General features: G+C 44.2%; 3 protein-coding genes across 5 annotated transcripts; 2 read left to right on the plus strand and 1 right to left on the minus strand.

The window, feature by feature from the left end:
- Nucleotides 1-258: 258 nt before the first annotated feature.
- Nucleotides 259-2,413, plus strand: akirin2 (akirin 2). The gene is made up of 5 exons (XM_088362429.1): nt 259-771; nt 972-1,103; nt 1,460-1,609; nt 1,677-1,748; nt 1,857-2,413. The coding sequence occupies exons 1-5, from the start codon at nt 600-602 to the stop codon at nt 1,865-1,867; spliced, it is 537 nt and encodes a 178-aa protein (XP_088218555.1). The 5' UTR covers nt 259-599; the 3' UTR covers nt 1,868-2,413.
- A 501-nt stretch (nt 2,414-2,914) lies between these two features.
- On the plus strand, nt 2,915-17,166 carry rars2 (arginyl-tRNA synthetase 2, mitochondrial). Of its 3 annotated transcripts, none has more exons than XM_088362185.1 (21): nt 2,915-3,116; nt 3,247-3,320; nt 3,412-3,514; nt 3,667-3,750; nt 3,835-3,935; nt 4,001-4,056; nt 4,133-4,216; nt 4,342-4,418; nt 4,819-4,977; nt 5,046-5,152; nt 5,218-5,310; nt 5,526-5,586; nt 5,987-6,063; nt 6,158-6,282; nt 6,378-6,445; nt 6,537-6,646; nt 6,832-6,927; nt 6,997-7,071; nt 7,154-7,217; nt 16,016-16,098; nt 16,873-17,166. In XM_088362185.1, the coding sequence occupies exons 1-21, from the start codon at nt 3,081-3,083 to the stop codon at nt 16,874-16,876; spliced, it is 1,737 nt and encodes a 578-aa protein (XP_088218311.1). In that variant the 5' UTR covers nt 2,915-3,080; the 3' UTR covers nt 16,877-17,166. The 3 variants fall into 3 exon arrangements, with proteins under 3 accessions (XP_088218311.1, XP_088218312.1, XP_088218310.1); XM_088362186.1 differs by having other exon boundaries at nt 16,016-16,067; XM_088362184.1 differs by lacking the exon at nt 16,873-17,166 and having other exon boundaries at nt 16,016-16,866.
- slc35a1 (solute carrier family 35 member A1) lies at nt 16,168-18,779 on the minus strand. Its single transcript, XM_088362187.1, has 8 exons — nt 18,568-18,779; nt 18,243-18,423; nt 18,000-18,159; nt 17,736-17,888; nt 17,480-17,546; nt 17,238-17,414; nt 17,032-17,166; nt 16,168-16,686 (listed from the first exon to the last, which is right to left on the minus strand). The coding sequence occupies exons 1-8, from the start codon at nt 18,575-18,577 to the stop codon at nt 16,553-16,555; spliced, it is 1,017 nt and encodes a 338-aa protein (XP_088218313.1). The 5' UTR covers nt 18,578-18,779; the 3' UTR covers nt 16,168-16,552.
- Between the last annotated feature and the right edge of the window lie 1,061 nt (nt 18,780-19,840).

Raw genomic sequence — 19,840 nt, forward strand, 5'->3', positions numbered from 1 at the left:
TATTTTTAAATCATTTCGAACAACTTTTTTTTTAAAACGTAAAGGACGTGCATTTCACTTATATTTATTGTTTATTAAGAAAATTGTTCACTAACTTCTCCCCGCGGGGTTTGTTGCCAAACAACTACAGTACAATATTTTTAAAAGAAGGCATCGACGGAGTTGTCGGGAAATGTAGTATTCAAACGCGCAAAGCACAAACGATCACGAGTTCTAAAAACTACACTTCCCAGCATTTGGGGGTGGCTTCTCGCGCATGCGCAGTAGAGCAATGAAAACTATACGACTCGAAGCCGGCCGACCGTTGAACTGTCGTGTTTACTTTCTATAGCGTCGGAATATCTGCTTTCATCTGACGATACGCGGTAGCTAAGACGTTTTGTTGTGTCTGCTTTGTTTCATAAAACGTTTATTCATCTAAATTAAGTACCATCGGTTAACAAAAAGAAACGATAAACGAGAAAGTTGTCATTTATCATCACACCCAGTAGCCGGAGAAGGAGAGCTAGCAGCAGCGGCGTCGTCTCATATCCGGATCGTCACAAAACAGGAAGATTCGAACTTCTTGTGTCTTGTTGGGGGTTTTAGAGTTTAGCGCAATGGCGTGTGGGGCTACGCTGAAGAGGACTCTGGATTTTGACCCATTAATGAGCCAGGCTTCCCCCAAGAGGAGGAGGTGCGCCCCGATACGGTCTCCCGTCTCCTCGCCGCAGAAGTACCTCCGTCTGGAGCCTTCGCCGTTCGGACAAGTGTCGTCCAGACTCACTACAGGTTTGTATTTTTATGCCTTCAAAAGTGTTTTATTTGACAGAGTTGGACTCGTAACTGTTGCAAATGATCATCTTGAGATGGCAAGATGTGGTATGCTGAAATGGACTCCAATCTCATGAATCTGTTATGATTATTTTTGGGACTGATTTTGTTTCACGCGTTGACTCTTAAAGTGAATCGTGGTTTTGTTTCCGTCACAGAGCAAATCCTGCACAACATCAAACAGGAGTATAAGCGGCTCAAACGGCGAAACCTGGACACGTATTTCCAACAAGTAGACGGCTTCTCCACTCTGGATCTTCTCAATGTCCCCAGTGCATCTTCCCCATCAGGTAACAGTTGAACTCTCAGGCTGGATTTACACCACAAAGTCCAAGTGGACCAATTCTGGATTGCCATGACACTGCAGGATTATTTCGATTAGATATAGAGCAGCAATAGAATAATCAATTTAAAAGACAACCTCTAGGCTGCAAAATAATCATGCCCCATTATACAGCATTCGACAAATAATTTAATTTAATCATTTTCAAGTCATCAAAAGTTACGAGAATTTAAATGTTTTCAAACAAACCTCCCAATGGTAACTATTTATTTCCCCAAAATCAAAATGGAGTTTCTGTTCTTTTCATAATCTGACTGTTCTCTCTTGTCTGGATCTTCTGATTTTGATTTCTTCTCCGGACAGGTTCTTGCTCAGGTGCGGCCTCCCCCACCAAGAAGGAGCAGCCTTTATTTTCCCTTCGGCAAGTTGGAATGATCTGCGAAAGACTACTAAAGGAGCGCGAGGATAATATTCGAGAGGAGTATGATGAGATTCTGACCACAAAATTAGCAGGTATGATGAACACAGTATTTCCTCACAATGAGAGTCATGTTAACTTTTATTTTTTTTTAACCAACAGAGCAGTATGATGCCTTTGTCAAGTTCACGCATGATCAGCTCATGCGAAGGTTTGGAGAACAACCTGCCAGCTGTGAGTTTTATTTTTTCTCTCACGTTTCTCTATGAAAATTGCATTTTACAATTTGTGGCATTCAGTTAACTAAATAAAACATCCTCTGGTGTTGTCTCCCATCACTAGATGTTTCTTGAGTGGACATGGAGAATAATTGAATCTGCTGGATGCTGGAGTGGTCCATTTGGATTTTGTCCCAGCTGTGCCATATCGCCTCCCAGTGGACTTGATGGACTAGTCTGTGGCTTTTACGTTTCTGCTGTTGCTGCTGCCGTTTAGGAGGACTCCCCCTGCTGTTGTCGTGTCTGACCCTCCGTGACTTCCCAAAAGTGGCCTCGCAACATTTCTTCGGCTTTCTTCTCTGGAGGCCTTCACGTATTCAAGGTCTACTGCCACCGTAACGTTCTCTGGCCTTCTTCATTCAATTCTGTCCTCAGTTGTTCTTGTTTTACAAATGAACATTTAGTTTGTACTTTTTGAAAAAGGGATTAGATCCTGTCAAAAGGAGCTGTCAGACTAGACTCGATGGATTAGAGAATGATTTTTTTTTTTACACCAGACGACAGGCATTTATTGCATCTGCATTACACTGACTTTTACTCGAAACACCAAAACATTTGCTTGTTGTACTAAAGGAGGGGGGTCTTAAAATCTCAAGAACTAATAAACTGTTTTTACAGGCACGTCTTTGTGATTACCTGGTTTCAATGGAGGTATTGAACACAAATTTGTTTGACCACATTGTTTTCCAACACACACTGCAAATTATTTTTATTGGATTATCATGGTCAGATGACAGACATAAAACATGAATTTTACAAACACCTTGGTATTTTTTTTCTTTAGAAATTGACTTGAGCACTGAGGATGTATGTTTCACAAATAATGTGTAGAAATATTAGGAGTATACATTTATAAATTATTTTAAAACAGTCAACAATTCATCAGAATGTGCTTTCTTTGTTTTTAGCACCAGACATTTAAAATTAATGTATATCCAATTCTTTCTGAAACACACAAAAAAAGGGTTTTGAAATGCCAATCTGCAATATTGTTTTTCATCGAACATTTTAAAACAATACAGAATAAAGGGTCTACAAATAGCAACGTGATCATCGATCAACGCGCATGCGCACTTTGACGTCACCAAAACACGGCCTCTGATTGGGCGAGATACCGGAAAATTTTAATTAACAGGAAGCATTTGTTTTCTAACCATGTGAAAGGCACCATAAGCCTATTCGTATAGTCGTATTTTCTAATAATGTGAAGGCACCATGTGCATATTCGTGTAATTATTATCATGTATGCTTATTAATTTTAGAACTGTAGAGTTAACAACCTAGGAATATGGCATCTTTTTTCGGACGAGCAATAGCAGCGAAGGTAATGAGAACAGGTGACACTGTTTGGAATCATAACATTTCTTCAGGGGGAGGTTAAATGTAGTTGAATTTTATTGCTCTCCATAAATATATATATATATTGTATGTACTTGTTTGTACTTTTTGTACAGCTGGGTAGGACACTGCATCAGTCTGATGACCTCTTCATACCGGCTCTTTCGGCTGTCCCAGTCTTTAAGAAACAGTTAAGCGTTTTCTATTTGCCCTTCACACTCTTTTCTTACATGTAACCTTTTAACACATTTTCTAAAGCTTTGTGTAATTTTTCTTTTTAGGCAGACTGCTGATTTGAGGCTATCAATTAGCATTTTAAGAACGAATGGAGTTTTACCAGCTAGTGGGGACATCCAGCTGCAAACAGAACACCTGGCTAATCAGGTAGGATTGATCAGCTACAGAACAAATAAGATAATTTGTATCATATTTTCCCTCTAATAATAATAAAATCTGTGCCTTTTCTAGATCCAAGTCAAAAACATGCAATCTGCCTTTTTTCTACTCAGTCCTTAATTCTCCAATATCATTTTCAGTTAAAGCGGGACAGCTTGGTGGAGGATATAGCAATAGGAAATGCTGTAATCAACTTCACAATTAACCGTAAACTTCTTGCTCAGGTTTGTATTATTATTATTATTTACCAGTATTATTGACTATGGCTCGTGTTCCTAACCTGTCACCTCTGTCCTTTCCTGTTCTAGAAAATACTGGAACCGTTAGGAACGGGGCACCACGGCAAAATTGAGCTTCACAATGAACTTTTTAATTCTCTTAAGAAGGGAACAACATTAGTAGAGTACAGGTATGTTTTCCAATATAATGTCTCATAGTTTCTCAGCAAACAGTGATACATAATATGTGTTGTAGCTCTCCAAACATTGCCAAAAAGTTCCACGCAGGACACTTGAGATCTACAATTATAGGTGAATTATTGCTTGTAATATAAGCACAATAATAAAAATGAAAATCAGATGAGGGTAGCTCAGACTCTTTGTGCAGGGAACTTCATTGCCAACTTGAAGGAGTCTCTTGGCAACAAAGTTATTCGAATGAACTACCTTGGAGACTGGGGAATGCAGTTTGGTGAGTGATTATGATGGAAAAGAAATGTGAAGTGCTGAACACATGTTTTTTCTGGTTTAATCAAATCCTGCACTGTTGTGGAAATTTGCCATACTTGTTCCCCTCAACCTTTATTTTTTTTCCAGGTTTGCTGGGAGCTGGATTCAGCCAGTTTGGCAGCAAGGAGCAATTAAAAGAAAATCCTTTACAGCATTTATTTGAGGTGAAAATTCATATTCAGTAAACAGTAATTGTTTTTGTTTCTTTTGTTTTTATAGTATCATCAGGGTTCCCTTGATACCTTAAAAATCTCAAGACATTGAATTCATAAATAAGAACCAACCCTAAAAACAATGCCCTAGTTGATTTTAAATACAAAGCTGTTAAAAAATGCTAACACATGACAAATATGATATTATTGTAATTACTGGTTGTCTTACTAGATGAAGCTTTGGCACCACCTTGTGGCATCTTGGTGCCAAACAACTGCAGCATTTTTCCCTAACAGCTTGACTGAACTTTGCATGTCAGGTTTAAGCTAATTTTAACCCATTTTACTTTTCAAACACCCTAACAGCACAAATATTTATTTTTAAGGATATCATATATTGTATGTTTTGCAGATATATGTAAAGGTCAACAAAGAAGCAGAACACAATGAGGAAACCATGCTGGCGGCCAGGGACTTCTATCGACAGCTGGAGCAGAACGAGAGTCGGGCCGTGTCACTATGGCAACAGTTCAGGGACATCACTGTGAGCGAGTATCAGCATGTTTACAAGGTACAACCCGGTGCTCCGCCTCCATTGTGTAGCCCAGCGTCATATTGATGATGTTTTTGGACTGTCAGCGGTTAGGGGTCCACTTTGATGTCTACTCAGGGGAGTCCTTTCACCAGGAGAAAGTCCAGGAGGTGGTACGGGAGTTGCAGAATAGAGGCCTGTTAAAGACCACAGAGTATGTGGATCAGTAATCACTAATATGCATTTGTTTCAGCCAATTGATGAGTAAAGGTTTTGCAGGAAGGGGACCGGCATAGTGGATCTCTCAGTCGGAGACCTGAGCAACGTGTGTACTGTCCTTCGCAGCGATGGCACAAGTCTCTACATCACCAGGTTGCTGCCGTTCGGAACAAATTCAGATGGAGAAAGTTCAACCCAGTGAAACTTATAATTTGCCACATAGCATAAATGTAACACTTGGTCCTTGAAAGCAGTCAATGAAATTGTGATTTCATCAGTGGAATGTTGTGAATTTCAATACCTCTCGCTTTTGGTTATTATGTGGCCATTGGAGTACTCCACTGATTTTTTATTTTTTTTGGTTTCAGGGACATTGCAGCAGCCATTGACCGGGAAGAAAAGTACCATTTTGATGAGATGATTTATGTGGTAAGGCCATTTTTATGTTTTTTTTTTTTTTTTAAACTAATTATAGTGTTAACTCGGGCCAGATTATTTTACATTAGCATATATTAATTTTTTTTTTCCTGTACATATTACAATGCAACACAAAGTAAAAAAAAAAAAAATTGTCTTTGTTGTAAAGTTAAAACAAGTTCTTCCTGCAATTTGATCTGGTTTGACTTGAGGTCATTCTCTTTTGTAGACACCCATAAATAAAATGTAGTTTGTCCACTGGCTTTTCTGTTATCTCACTGATGCATGTCCAACACAAATCTAGCTGTATAGATTAGTTATGCAAACATGGCAGCCAGTACATGTTTTGTTAAAGGGCGTCAAGCGCAAATACCAGTCAGCATGCTAACGTTGACTTTGTCATTTTTTCAAGACAGATAAAAGTCAAACACACCACTTTCAGCAGTTGTTCCAGATCTTGCAAGCGATGGGACATTCCTGGGCTGACAGGTAGAAGGACAAACGCTCACACACAAAAGAAGCTACTCTGTTATCTTAGCATTTTGAACTTCTTCAACAAGTCTAACATGAAGCGTTGGCCCAGGTGTCATCACGTACCCTTCGGCCTGGTGAAGGGCATGAAGACCCGGACCGGAGAGGTGGTCTTCTTAGAGGACATTCTGGACGAGGCTCGTGCCAGAATGTTGAACAACATGAGTCATTCAAAAAGTACAACTGATTCATATCTGCTACGTAGCATCTTTTGGTTGCATCTCGTCAAATCTTATCAAGGTTTCCTTATGACATCCTCATTCATCTTGCAGTGACAAAGGAAATGGACGATCCAGAAGACACCGCGCAGAAAGTGGGAATTAGTGCGTTAATAGTCCAGGTGAACAACAACGTGTCGAGCCTTTACTGTGGGGGGTCTACTTATTTTCAAAATGAATGAAGATAAAAATAACCCCATAAATGTGTTGTAGGATTTCAAAGGTCCACTGCAGGGGGACTACAAGTTTGACTGGGACAAGATGCTGCAGGCTCAGGGAGACACGGGCGTTTTCCTCCAGTACACGCATGCACGCCTCTGCAGGTGCGTTAACAGATTGTCGCTAATCAAAACAGCAGCACCTATTGAGGCATGTAAGGTCTCTCAAGTGGATTAGAGTGTGGAATGTGGAACTAGATCTCAAGAGCTTTGTGAATCTTTTGAATTGTTTCAAGTATTTGAGAAATGTGGACTCGTAAATATTTCCCATGTACTACCTCTTGATGCAGTTTAATACGGATGAATGCCGACATCGACGCCACGACATTCGACGCGTCGCTTCTAAGCGAGCCGTCGGGCGTCTCCGTTCTTCAGCATCTCCTCCGGTAAAGTCAACAACTTGCCATTCTTATTCAGTTTCCCCATCAAAACACGGCCCTTGTGTCTTCCCACAGCTATGATGAGGTGTTGTACCAGTCAGCGCAGGATCTGCAACCCAAACACTTACTCAACTTCCTGTTGAAGCTGTGGTAAGGCCCAACTAGGATGTGATGGTGTGAGATGTTTGGAGACTGGTGGATTCTCAAACGAGGTGTATTTGCTCTCTTGCAGCCACCTGACCGCCTCGGCACACAGAGACCTGCCAGTCAAAGGGAGCCCGCAGCAGGTCGCTCAGGTAAAAAAAAAAAAAAAGGTTAATTCTATCTACCTGGTTGTGCAAAATCATCGGAAAATCTATCCATCCATATTTTTTTTCAACACTTTAGATCAGAGGTGTCAAACTCCTTTTTTTTTCGCGGGCCGCGTTGTAGTCATAGCTACTCTGAAGCCCCTGAGCCTGGCTTTAAAGCCTACTTTGAAACCCTAACTGCAGAAAGAAGCCCGACTCTGGAGCCCCTGAGCCTGGCTTTAAAGCCTACTTTGGAACACTAACTCTAGTATGAAACCCGACTCTGAAACCCCTGAGCCTGGCTTTAAAGCCTACTTTGAAACCCTAACTCCAGTATGAAACCCGACTCTGGCGCCCCTGAGCCTGGCTTTAAAGCCTACTTTGAAACCCTAACTCCAGTATGAAACCCGACTCTGGCGCCCCTGAGCCTGGCTTTAAAGCCTACTTTGAAACCCTAACTCCAGTATGAAACCTGACTCTGGAGCCCCTGAGCCTGGCTTTAAAGCCTACTTTGAAACCCTAACTCCAGTATGAAACCAGACTCTGGAGCCCCTGACCCTGGGTTTAAACCCTACTTTGAAACCCTAACTGCAGAAAGAAACCCGACTCTGGAGCCCCTGAGCCTGGCTTTAAAGCCTACTTTGGAACAGTAACTCCAGTATGAAACCCGACTCTGGAGCCCCTGAGCCTGGCTTTAAAGCCTACTTTGAAACCCTAACTCCAGTATGAAACCTGACTCTGGAGCCCCTGAGCCTGGGTTTAAAGCCTACTTTGAAATCCTAACTCCAGTATGAAACCCGACTCTGGCGCCCCTGAGCCTGGCTTTAAAGCCTACTTTAAAACCCTAACTCCAGTATGAAACCAGACTCTGGAGCCCCTGAGCCTGGCTTTAAAGCCTACTTTGAAACTCTAACTCCAGTATGAAAGCCCACTTTGAAGCCCCTGAGCCTGGCTTTAAAGCCTACTTTGAAACCCTAACTCCAGTATGAAACCCGACTCTGGAGCCCCTGAGCCTGGCTTTAAACCCTACTTTGGAACCCTAACTGCAGTATGAAACCCTACTCTGGAGCCCCTGAGCCTGGCTTGAAAGCCTACTTTGGAACCCTAACTGCAGTATGAAACCCGACTCTGGAGCCCCTGAGCCTGGCTTTAAAGCCTACTTTGAAACCCTAACTCCAGTATGAAACCAGACTCTGGAGCCCCTGACCCTGGGTTTAAACCCTACTTTGAAACCCTAACTGCAGAAAGAAACCCGACTCTGGAGCCCCTGAGCCTGGCTTTAAAGCCTACTTTGGAACAGTAACTCCAGTATGAAACCCGACTCTGGAGCCCCTGAGCCTGGCTTTAAAGCCTACTTTGAAACCCTAACTCCAGTATGAAACCTGACTCTGGAGCCCCTGAGCCTGGGTTTAAAGCCTACTTTGAAATCCTAACTCCAGTATGAAACCCGACTCTGGCGCCCCTGAGCCTGGCTTTAAAGCCTACTTTAAAACCCTAACTCCAGTATGAAACCAGACTCTGGAGCCCCTGAGCCTGGCTTTAAAGCCTACTTTGAAACTCTAACTCCAGTATGAAAGCCCACTTTGAAGCCCCTGAGCCTGGCTTTAAAGCCTACTTTGAAACCCTAACTCCAGTATGAAACCCGACTCTGGAGCCCCTGAGCCTGGCTTTAAACCCTACTTTGGAACCCTAACTGCAGTATGAAACCCTACTCTGGAGCCCCTGAGCCTGGCTTGAAAGCCTACTTTGGAACCCTAACTGCAGTATGAAACCCGACTCTGGAGCCCCTGAGCCTGGCTTTAAAGCCTACTTTGAAACCCTAACTCCAGTATGAAAGCCCACCCCTAAGCCCCTGAGCCTGGCTTTAAAGCCTACTTTGAAACCCTAACTCCAATAAGAAAGCCTACTTTGAAACCCTAACTCCAGTATGAAACCCGACTCTGGAGCCCCTGAGCCTGGCTTTAAACCCTACTTTGGAACCCTAACTCCAGTATGAAACCCGACTCTGAAGCCCCTGAGCCTGGCTTTAAAGCCTACTTTGGAACCCTAACTCCAGTATGAAACCTGACTCTGAAGCCCCTGAGCCTGGCTTTAAAGCCTACTTTGGAACCCTAACTCCAGTATGAAACCCTACTCTGGAGCCCCTGAGCCTGGCTTTAAAGCCTACTTTGAAACCCTAACTCCAGTATGAAACCCTACTCTGAAGCCCCTGAGCCTGGCTTTAAAGCCTACTTTGAAACCCTAACTCCAGTATGAAACCCTACTCTGGAGCCCATGAGCCTAGCTTTAAACCCTACTTTGAAACCCTAACTCCAGTATGAAAACTGACTCTCAAGCCCCTGAGCCTTGCTTTAAAGCTTACTTTGAAACCCTAACTCCAGTATGAAACCCTACTCTGAAGCCCCTGAGCCTGGCTTTAAAGCCTACTTTGAAACCCTAACTCCAGTATGAAACCCGACTCTGGAGCCCCTGAGCCTGGCTTTAAACCCTACTTTGGAACCCTAACTGCAGTATGAAACCCTACTCTGGAGCCCCTGAGCCTGGCTTTAAAGCCTACTTTGGAACCCTAACTCCAGTATGAAACCTGACTCTGAAGCCCCTGAGCCTGGCTTTAAAGCCTACTTTGGAACCCTAACTCCAGTATGAAACCCTACTCTGGAGCCCCTGAGCCTGGCTTTAAAGCCTACTTTGAAACCCTAACTCCAGTATGAAACCCTACTCTGAAGCCCCTGAGCCTGGCTTTAAAGCCTACTTTGAAACCCTAACTCCAGTATGAAACCCTACTCTGGAGCCCATGAGCCTAGCTTTAAACCCTACTTTGAAACCCTAACTCCAGTATGAAAACTGACTCTCAAGCCCCTGAGCCTTGCTTTAAAGCTTACTTTGAAACCCTAACTCCAGTATGAAACCCTACTCTGAAGCCCCTGAGCCTGGCTTTAAAGCCTACTTTGAAACCCTAACTCCAGTATGAAACCCTACTCTGGAGCCCCTGAGCCTGGCTTTAAAGCCTACTTTGAAACCCTAACTCCAGTATGAAACCCTACTCTGAAGCCCCTGAGCCTGGCTTTAAAGCCTACTTTGAAACCCTAACTCCAGTATGAAACCCTACTCTGGAGCCCATGAGCCTAGCTTTAAACCCTACTTTGAAACCCTAACTCCAGTATGAAAACTGACTCTCAAGCCCCTGAGCTTTGCTTTAAAGCTTACTTTGAAACCCTAACTCCAGTATGAAACCCTACTCTGAAGCCCCTGAGCCTGGCTTTAAAGCCTACTTTGAAACCCTTACTCCAGTATGAAACCCTACTCTGGAGCCCCTGAGCCTGGCTTTAAAGCCTACTTTGAAACCCTAACTCCAGTATGAAACCCTACTCTGGAGCCCCTGAGCCTGGCTTTAAAACCTACTTTGAAACCCTAACTCCAGTATGAAACCCTACTCTGAAGCCCCTGAGCCTGGCTTTAAAGCCTACTTTGAAACCCTAACTCCAGTATGAAACCCTACTCTGGAGCCCATGAGCCTAGCTTTAAACCCTACTTTGAAACCCTAACTCCAGTATGAAAACTGACTCTCAAGCCCCTGAGCCTTGCTTTAAAGCTTACTTTGAAACCCTAACTCCAGTATGAAACCCTACTCTGAAGCCCCTGAGCCTGGCTTTAAAGCCTACTTTGAAACCCTAACTCCAGTATGAAACCCTACTCTGGAGCCCATGAGCCTAGCTTTAAACCCTACTTTGAAACCCTAACTCCAGTATGAAAACTGACTCTCAAGCCCCTGAGCTTTGCTTTAAAGCTTACTTTGAAACCCTAACTCCAGTATGAAACCCTACTCTGAAGCCCCTGAGCCTGGCTTTAAAGCCTACTTTGAAACCCTAACTCCAGTATGAAACCCTACTCTGGAGCCCCTGAGCCTGGCTTTAAAGCCTACTTTGAAACCCTAACTCCAGTATGAAACCCTACTCTGGAGCCCCTGAGCCTGGCTTTAAAGCCTACTTTGAAACCCTAACTCCAGTATGAAACCCTACTCTGAAGCCCCTGAGCCTGGCTTTAAAGCCTACTTTGAAACCCTAACTCCAGTATGAAACCCTACTCTGGAGCCCATGAGCCTAGCTTTAAACCCTACTTTGAAACCCTAACTCCAGTATGAAAACTGACTCTCAAGCCCCTGAGCCTTGCTTTAAAGCTTACTTTGAAACCCTAACTCCAGTATGAAACCCTACTCTGAAGCCCCTGAGCCTGGCTTTAAAGCCTACTTTGAAACCCTAACTCCAGTATGAAACCCTACTCTGGAGCCCCTGAGCCTGGCTTTAAAGCCTACTTTGAAACCCTAACTCCAGTATGAAACCCTACTCTGAAGCCCCTGAGCCTGGCTTTAAAGCCTACTTTGAAACCCTAACTCCAGTATGAAACCCTACTCTGGAGCCCTTGAGCCTAGCTTTAAACCCTACTTTGAAACCCTAACTCCAGTATGAAAACTGACTCTCAAGCCCCTGAGCCTTGCTTTAAAGCTTACTTTGAAACCCTAACTCCAGTATGAAACCCTACTCTGAAGCCCCTGAGCCTGGCTTTAAAGCCTACTTTGAAACCCTAACTCCAGTATGAAACCCTACTCTGGAGCCCCTGAGCCTGGCTTTAAAGCCTACTTTGAAACCCTAACTCCAGTATGAAACCCTACTCTGAAGCCCCTGAGCCTGGCTTTAAAGCCTACTTTGAAACCCTAACTCCAGTATGAAACCCTACTCTGGAGCCCATGAGCCTAGCTTTAAACCCTACTTTGAAACCCTAACTCCAGTATGAAAACTGACTCTCAAGCCCCTGAGCTTTGCTTTAAAGCTTACTTTGAAACCCTAACTCCAGTATGAAACCCTACTCTGAAGCCCCTGAGCCTGGCTTTAAAGCCTACTTTGAAACCCTAACTCCAGTATGAAACCCTACTCTGGAGCCCCTGAGCCTGGCTTTAAAGCCTACTTTGAAACCCTAACTCCAGTATGAAACCCTACTCTGGAGCCCCTGAGCCTGGCTTTAAAGCCTACTTTGAAACCCTAACTCCAGTATGAAACCCTACTCTGAAGCCCCTGAGCCTGGCTTTAAAGCCTACTTTGAAACCCTAACTCCAGTATGAAACCCTACTCTGGAGCCCATGAGCCTAGCTTTAAACCCTACTTTGAAACCCTAACTCCAGTATGAAAACTGACTCTCAAGCCCCTGAGCCTTGCTTTAAAGCTTACTTTGAAACCCTAACTCCAGTATGAAACCCTACTCTGAAGCCCCTGAGCCTGGCTTTAAAGCCTACTTTGAAACCCTAACTCCAGTATGAAACCCTACTCTGGAGCCCCTGAGCCTGGCTTTAAAGCCTACTTTGAAACCCTAACTCCAGTATGAAACCCTACTCTGAAGCCCCTGAGCCTGGCTTTAAAGCCTACTTTGAAACCCTAACTCCAGTATGAAACCCTACTCTGGAGCCCTTGAGCCTAGCTTTAAACCCTACTTTGAAACCCTAACTCCAGTATGAAAACTGACTCTCAAGCCCCTGAGCCTTGCTTTAAAGCTTACTTTGAAACCCTAACTCCAGTATGAAACCCTACTCTGAAGCCCCTGAGCCTGGCTTTAAAGCCTACTTTGAAACCCTAACTCCAGTATGAAACCCTACTCTGGAGCCCCTGAGCCTGGCTTTAAAGCCTACTTTGAAACCCTAACTCCAGTATGAAACCCTACTCTGAAGCCCCTGAGCCTGGCTTTAAAGCCTACTTTGAAACCCTAACTCCAGTATGAAACCCTACTCTGGAGCCCATGAGCCTAGCTTTAAACCCTACTTTGAAACCCTAACTCCAGTATGAAAACTGACTCTCAAGCCCCTGAGCTTTGCTTTAAAGCTTACTTTGAAACCCTAACTCCAGTATGAAACCCTACTCTGAAGCCCCTGAGCCTGGCTTTAAAGCCTACTTTGAAACCCTAACTCCAGTATGAAACCCTACTCTGGAGCCCCTGAGCCTGGCTTTAAAGCCTACTTTGAAACCCTAACTCCAGTATGAAACCCTACTCTGGAGCCCCTGAGCCTGGCTTTAAAGCCTACTTTGAAACCCTAACTCCAGTATGAAACCCTACTCTGAAGCCCCTGAGCCTGGCTTTAAAGCCTACTTTGAAACCCTAACTCCAGTATGAAACCCTACTCTGGAGCCCATGAGCCTAGCTTTAAACCCTACTTTGAAACCCTAACTCCAGTATGAAAACTGACTCTCAAGCCCCTGAGCCTTGCTTTAAAGCTTACTTTGAAACCCTAACTCCAGTATGAAACCCTACTCTGAAGCCCCTGAGCCTGGCTTTAAAGCCTACTTTGAAACCCTAACTCCAGTATGAAACCCTACTCTGGAGCCCCTGAGCCTGGCTTTAAAGCCTACTTTGAAACCCTAACTCCAGTATGAAACCCTACTCTGAAGCCCCTGAGCCTGGCTTTAAAGCCTACTTTGAAACCCTAACTCCAGTATGAAACCCTACTCTGGAGCCCATGAGCCTAGCTTTAAACCCTACTTTGAAACCCTAACTCCAGTATGAAAACTGACTCTCAAGCCCCTGAGCTTTGCTTTAAAGCTTACTTTGAAACCCTAACTCCAGTATGAAACCCTACTCTGAAGCCCCTGAGCCTGGCTTTAAAGCCTACTTTGAAACCCTAACTCCAGTATGAAACCCGACTCTGGAGCCCCTGAGCCTGGCTTTAAAGCCTACTTTGAAACCCTAACTCCAGTATGGAACCCGACCCTGGAGCCCCTGAGCCTGGCTTTAAAGCCTACATTGAAACCCTAACTCCAGTATGAAACCCGACTCTGAAGCCCCTGAGCCTGGCTTTAAAGCCTACTTTGGAACCCTAACTCCAGTATGAAACCCGACTCTGAAGCCCCTGGGCCTGGCTTTAAAGCCTACTTTGGAACCCTAACTCCAGTATGAAACCCGACTCTGAAGCCCCTGAGCCTGGCTTTAAAGCCTACTTTGGAACCCTAACTCCAGTATGAAACCCGACTCTGAAGCCCCTGAGCCTGGCTTTAAAGCCTACTTTGGAACCCTAACTCCAGTATGAAACCCGACTCTGAAGCCCCTGAGCCTGGCTTTAAACCCTACTTTGGAACCCTAACTCCAGTATCAAACCCGACTCTGTAGCCCCTGAGCCTGGCTTTAAACCCTACTTTGGAACCCTAACTCCAATATGAAACCCAACTCTGAAACCCCTGAGCCTGGCTTTAAAGCCTACTTTGGAACCCTAACTCCGGTATGAAACCCGACTCTGAAGCCCCTGGGCCTGGCTTTAAAGCCTACTTTGGAACCCTAACTCCAGTATGAAACCCGACTCTGAAGCCCCTGGGCCTGGCTTTAAAGCCTACTTTGGAACCCTAACTCCAGTATGAAACCCGACTCTGAAGCCCCTGAGCCTGGCTTTAAAGCCTACTTTGGAACCCTAACTCCAGTATGAAACCCGACTCTGAAGCCCCTGAGCCTGGCTTTAAAGCCTACTTTGAAACCCTAACTCCAGTATGAAAGCCTACTTTGAAACCCTAACTCCAGAATGAAAGCCGACTCTGAAGCCCTTGATTCTGGCTTTAAAGCCTACTTTGAAACCCTAACTCTAGGAAGAAACCCGACTCTGAAGCCCCTGAGCCTGGCTTTAAAGCCTACTTTGAAACCCTAACTCCAGTATGAAACCCGACTCTGAAGCCCCTGAGCCTGGCTTTAAAGCCTACTTTGAAACCCTAACTCCAGTATGAAACCCTACTCTGGAGCCATTGAGCCTAGCTTTAAACCCTACTTTGAAACCCTAGCTCCAGTATGAAAGCCCACTCTGAAGCCCCTGAGCCTGGCTTTAAAGCCTACTTTGAAACCCTAACTCCAGTATGAAACCCGACTCTGAAGCCCCTGAGCCTGGCTTTAAAGCCTACTTTGAAACCCTAACTCCAGTATGAAACCCGACTCTGAAGCCCCTGAGCCTGGCTTTAAAGCCTACTTTGAAACCCTAACTCCAGTATGAAACCCTACTCTGGAGCCATTGAGCCTAGCTTTAAACCCTACTTTGAAACCCTAGCTCCAGTATGAAAGCCCACTCTGAAGCCCCTGAGCCTGGCTTTAAAGCCTACTTTGAAACCCTAACTCCAGTATGAAACCCGACTCTGAAGCCCCTGAGCCTGGCTTTAAAGCCTACTTTGAAACCCTAACTCCAGTATGAAACCCGACTCTGAAGCCCCTGAGCCTGGCTTTAAAGCCTACTTTGAAACCCTAACTCCAGTATGAAACCCTACTCTGGAGCCATTGAGCCTAGCTTTAAACCCTACTTTGAAACCCTAACTCCAGTATGAAAGCCCACTCTGAAGCCCCTGAGCCTGGCTTTAAAGCCTACTTTGAAACCCTAACTCCAGTATGAAACCCGACTCTGAAGCCCCTGAGCCTGGCTTTAAAGCCTACTTTGAAACCCTAACTCCAGTATGAAACCCGACTCTGAAGCCCCTGAGCCTGGCTTTAAAGCCTACTTTGAAACCCTAACTCCAGTATGAAACCCTACTCTGGAGCCATTGAGCCTAGCTTTAAACCCTACTTTGAAACCCTAACTCCAGTATGAAAGCCCACTCTGAAGCCCCTGAGCCTAGCTTTAAACCCTGCTTTGAAACACTAACTCTAGATGACTGTAAAAAGTAACCGTGCTTGCATTTTGACATTTGTGTCCTAACTTATTTAAACAAGATTCTAAATGAATAAATAAAAATAATAATTCACAACCTAGTCATATTTACAAGTATAAAGTAATATGTGTCTTTTTGGAATGCTCACAGGCAAGGAAGAGACTATTCAGCGGGACCTGCTCAGTACTTGCCAACGGGATGAGTATCCTTGGCATCATCCCAGTGGATAAAATGTAAACATTGAACTGAATCACACACTCCAATTTGGCATTCAACTGACACAAAATAGAAAACACAGGCGATGACATCTCCACCGTATGATGTGCTCTTGTCATTTCAAGTATGAAAACAATTCTGTACATTCATAATCAAGTGGTTCACAAGTTGGGGAGGAAAAAAAACATCAAAATCAATGACAGGTGCAGTTATTGGTCCTTATGTTTTTCTAACAGTGCGACCTCTGACATTTTAACAAATGATAAGCTATGTACACAAGTTTTCAGTCTTTGACCCCGCCCCCCAAAAAATCACTTTGCATTGCTTCATTTACCCTTTGAACAGACAGAATCCACATAATGGGATTCTTATAGAATGATTAAAACAAAAATAGTTTATTGGCTCGGGTGGTGGCAGGATTTCTCCTCCTCAGTCCATGTGGAAGAGGGACCCGATAGTGAGTGGGCCAAGTCACACAGTAACCAGATTCTGTTTGGACTCTGCGTTGGCCTGTTCCTGTCTGAGTGTGGACGTGTCCTGCTTTGGAAGGCCGTACAGATAGATGGACAGGCACACCAGGGTGGCGCCCAACATGAATGTGGTTGCTGTAGGAGAAGCCAAAAGATCAGGAAGTTAATTTAAACAGCCTAAACGCACTGTACAGATTGACAATTATCAAAAAAATTAATTCCTAATGGTCAGACTTAGGGCTTTTATTTTTATTGCATAATTTTGGTGAGTGGTTCTAATGTTCCTATATCTGTATTGTATTTGCTTTTTGAATTCAACAGCTGAAATAAATGAACTTTTGTAACCCTGAAAGAAGCAATACTTCAGGGTGCAAGCCTAAAAGTTCATCTCTGACCCAGTACGTGACTTGTAGACCACACCTGCATGGCTTAACAAGAAAACAGACTGAAGAGCAACAATAGGAAGGAGGATTATCTTACTTATGTCTAATTCAAACAAGACGACGGACGCCAAGGTGGAAAGGACGATGGCGGCCGCCGCCGAGAAGCCCTTCATGATGTTGTCGGTGTACTTGACCACGACGGACGTGTACAGGCCTCCCACGCTGGCCAGGACTGACAGAGAGATGAAGTCAAGCACAGCCAAGAAAGGTGGCCCACAAAGTCTCTTCCATTATTATACTCACAAACGACAAAGCACACCCAGGGCGTGTATCCAAAGAAGAAGCCTTTTTCTAGGACCTTCTCGCCGTCCGTCACCACCACGCCCATGAAGGTAATGGCGATACCCGACACGTACATCTGGATGTTCCTCACCCACAGCGACGTGTCGGAGCTCTTCAGCACCTTCTCAAAGTACACACCTGAAGCACAGTTAGATGGAGTTACAACAGAGCCGAAGAAAGTCATGTGGCTGGTCGGTGGCTACCTGCGAAGCCGGAGCACAAGACAGCGATAATGATGGCAATGAAGCCAACAAGACGGTTTTGCTCAATCTGGACACAAGAAGATGTGAAGATGACAAATCAGAATCAGTAGTATCGACTTGATGAAAAAAAAAAAAATTGAAAAGACAGCTGTGGTAAGTTAAAAAGTTTGCTGGTGAAAGTTTATATCATAAAATTGAACAACTCTATAATATTTCAAAAATAATACTGATTGAACAGATGGAGTTGGAGACATACTTGGACTTTGGCGGCATCTCCAGGTTTCCATTGCACGAGGATAACCCCCACTAACAACAAAAAGATGGCCACACACTGCCTCTTGCTGAGGGTCCGGTTCAGCATCAAGAACATGCACAGGGCCGTGCACGGGATCTTCAGCTGATAGGTCACCTGCACATAGAAACATGGCAAGCCATCAGGTTATGGACTTTGATCAATTGGAGTATGACTGACTGATTGATGCAATTCATGTGATCTTTTCTTCAAGCAGGTTCTTCCTACCTGATAAATTGCAGCATCAAGGTTGCTCAATGCCAGGAATGCCATGTTGTTCTGGACCGCGTACACCACAGATGGTACACTCAGCTTCAGCAACCCTCTCGGGCTGCACAGTACGTACTCCTTGATGACACCCAGCAGCTTTCTTGGGCTTCTGGTTTCTCTGAGAAGTCAATTGAATGTGTGCAGGGGAAATTTTCAATCACTCTCTTCCAGGATGTAGACCGGTCCTTCGAGATGACCTACCTTGCCAACATCCCAATGCTCAGAACTAGTTTGATAACTTCGGTGAGACACACGGCGGTGGTGGAAAAGTACAAAACCTCGGAGGGGAAAGTCCTCGTGTAGCGGAGAGTGACCGTGTATGCGGCCGCCACCAGAGTCATCACAGTCAGGCAGTACAGCTTGAAAACCAGGCTCACATTCTCTGAGAAGCGGACGGAAGTGTTATTAACTCGTTATTACGGTCGCTGACTAAATGTAACATGTCTGTAATTTCCATTATTGTGATCGGATCGCGAGAGTTAGCTGTCACCGGTTAGCTAAACGTGTGCGTGTGGGTGAAACTCACCGCCGCCCATTGTTGTTGTGATGTGTCCGTCCGCGTTGGAAGGTTAAATCATCTTTTTTTGTCGTGAAAAAGTTGCAAGTCGGTGGGAAAACATACGCTTTGAAGCTTTTCCGATACAATCACGGGTATATTTTGGGCTGCACTTCCAAACGGGACTGGAACAGCCCACCATGACGATGGTGTCGTCACCGGAAGTAGTGTTGGCTCGTGAGTGAACGATTCGTTCAAAAGAACAAATCTTTTCAGTTTATATGACTTCAACCAGTAGGTGTCGGTAATACTCATTGTAGCTGGTGTCACCTCGCTGTAAAACAAAACGAAGAAGAAAATGACGTCACTTCCAGTTATGCAACAGCGGGGGGATTATGCATTTATTTGGGTCATCTTTATTTTATAACATTTACAGTAATTTTTAAATAACGTGTATGCATATGGATGATAATAATTGTTATCCAATATATCTATTGCAATTTCACATTAGATTGCTGGTTTGAAATTTACTTTTATTTTTATTATTTTAATAAACATTTATATTAAAACTTGTCTGATGTTTTATTCCTTGTTTTTATTTTTTGGGCATGAAACATAAAAATCTACCTAATGGAGTGTTTCAATATGTTTTCCTAGTGACCCTCGTTAAGTGCAGGTGCGTGAAAACTTTTAGCCACTTTCACGTTCAAAAGGAGCTAAAAGTTTTCACGCACCTGCACTTAACGAGGGAATCACACGGACACTCCATTAGGTACACCGCCATTTTCAAGTGTACCTAATAACAGGCCGCTTTATTAGGGAAATATGGTCAAAGGTCACTGGTGTCAAGCTCTAGTCCTCGGGGCCGCGTTCCAATATGTTTTCCAAGTGACCCTCGTTAAGTGCAGGTGCGTGAAAACTTTTAGCCACTTTCACGTTCAAAAGGAGCTAAAAGTTTTCACGCACCTGCACTTAACGAGGGAATCACACGGACACTCCATTAGGTACACCGCCATTTTCAAGTGTACCTAATAACAGGCCGCTTTATTAGGGAAATATGGTCAAAGGTCACTGGTGTCACACTCTAGTCCTTGGGGCCGCGTTCCAACATGTTTTCCAAGTGACCCTCGTTAAGTGCAGGTGCGTGAAAACTTTTAGCCACTTTCACGTTCAAAAGGAGCTAAAAGTTTTCACGCACCTGCACTTAACGAGGGAATCACACGGACACTCCATTAGGTACACCGCCATTTTCAAGTGTACTTAATAACAGGCCGCTTTATGAGGGAAATATGGTCAAAGGTCA

The sequence above is a fragment of the Syngnathus floridae genome, chromosome 19, assembly GCF_059516105.1.
Source record: "Syngnathus floridae isolate MCC-2025c chromosome 19, RoL_Sflo_1.0, whole genome shotgun sequence".
NCBI classification, from domain to species: domain Eukaryota; kingdom Metazoa; phylum Chordata; class Actinopteri; order Syngnathiformes; family Syngnathidae; genus Syngnathus; species Syngnathus floridae.

Excerpts from the sequence above, each read along its gene's own strand:
- akirin2 (XM_088362429.1), top strand. The coding sequence starts at position 600 with ATGGCGTGTGGGGCTACGCTGAAGAGGACTCTGGATTTTGACCCATTA. Across the intron at positions 1,104-1,459 it reads CAGTGCATCTTCCCCATCAG|GTTCTTGCTCAGGTGCGGCC; the intron begins GTAACAGTTGAA and ends TTCTCCGGACAG. Across the intron at positions 1,610-1,676 it reads TCTGACCACAAAATTAGCAG|AGCAGTATGATGCCTTTGTC; the intron begins GTATGATGAACA and ends TTTAACCAACAG.
- rars2 (XM_088362185.1), top strand. The coding sequence starts at position 3,081 with ATGGCATCTTTTTTCGGACGAGCAATAGCAGCGAAG. Across the intron at positions 5,311-5,525 it reads ACAAGTCTCTACATCACCAG|GGACATTGCAGCAGCCATTG; the intron begins GTTGCTGCCGTT and ends TTTTGGTTTCAG. Across the intron at positions 5,587-5,986 it reads TTGATGAGATGATTTATGTG|ACAGATAAAAGTCAAACACA; the intron begins GTAAGGCCATTT and ends CATTTTTTCAAG.
- slc35a1 (XM_088362187.1), bottom strand. Across the intron at positions 18,160-18,242 it reads AGCATTGGGATGTTGGCAAG|AGAAACCAGAAGCCCAAGAA; the intron begins GTAGGTCATCTC and ends TTGACTTCTCAG. Across the intron at positions 16,687-17,031 it reads CTTGTTTGAATTAGACATAA|CAACCACATTCATGTTGGGC; the intron begins GTAAGATAATCC and ends CTTCTCCTACAG.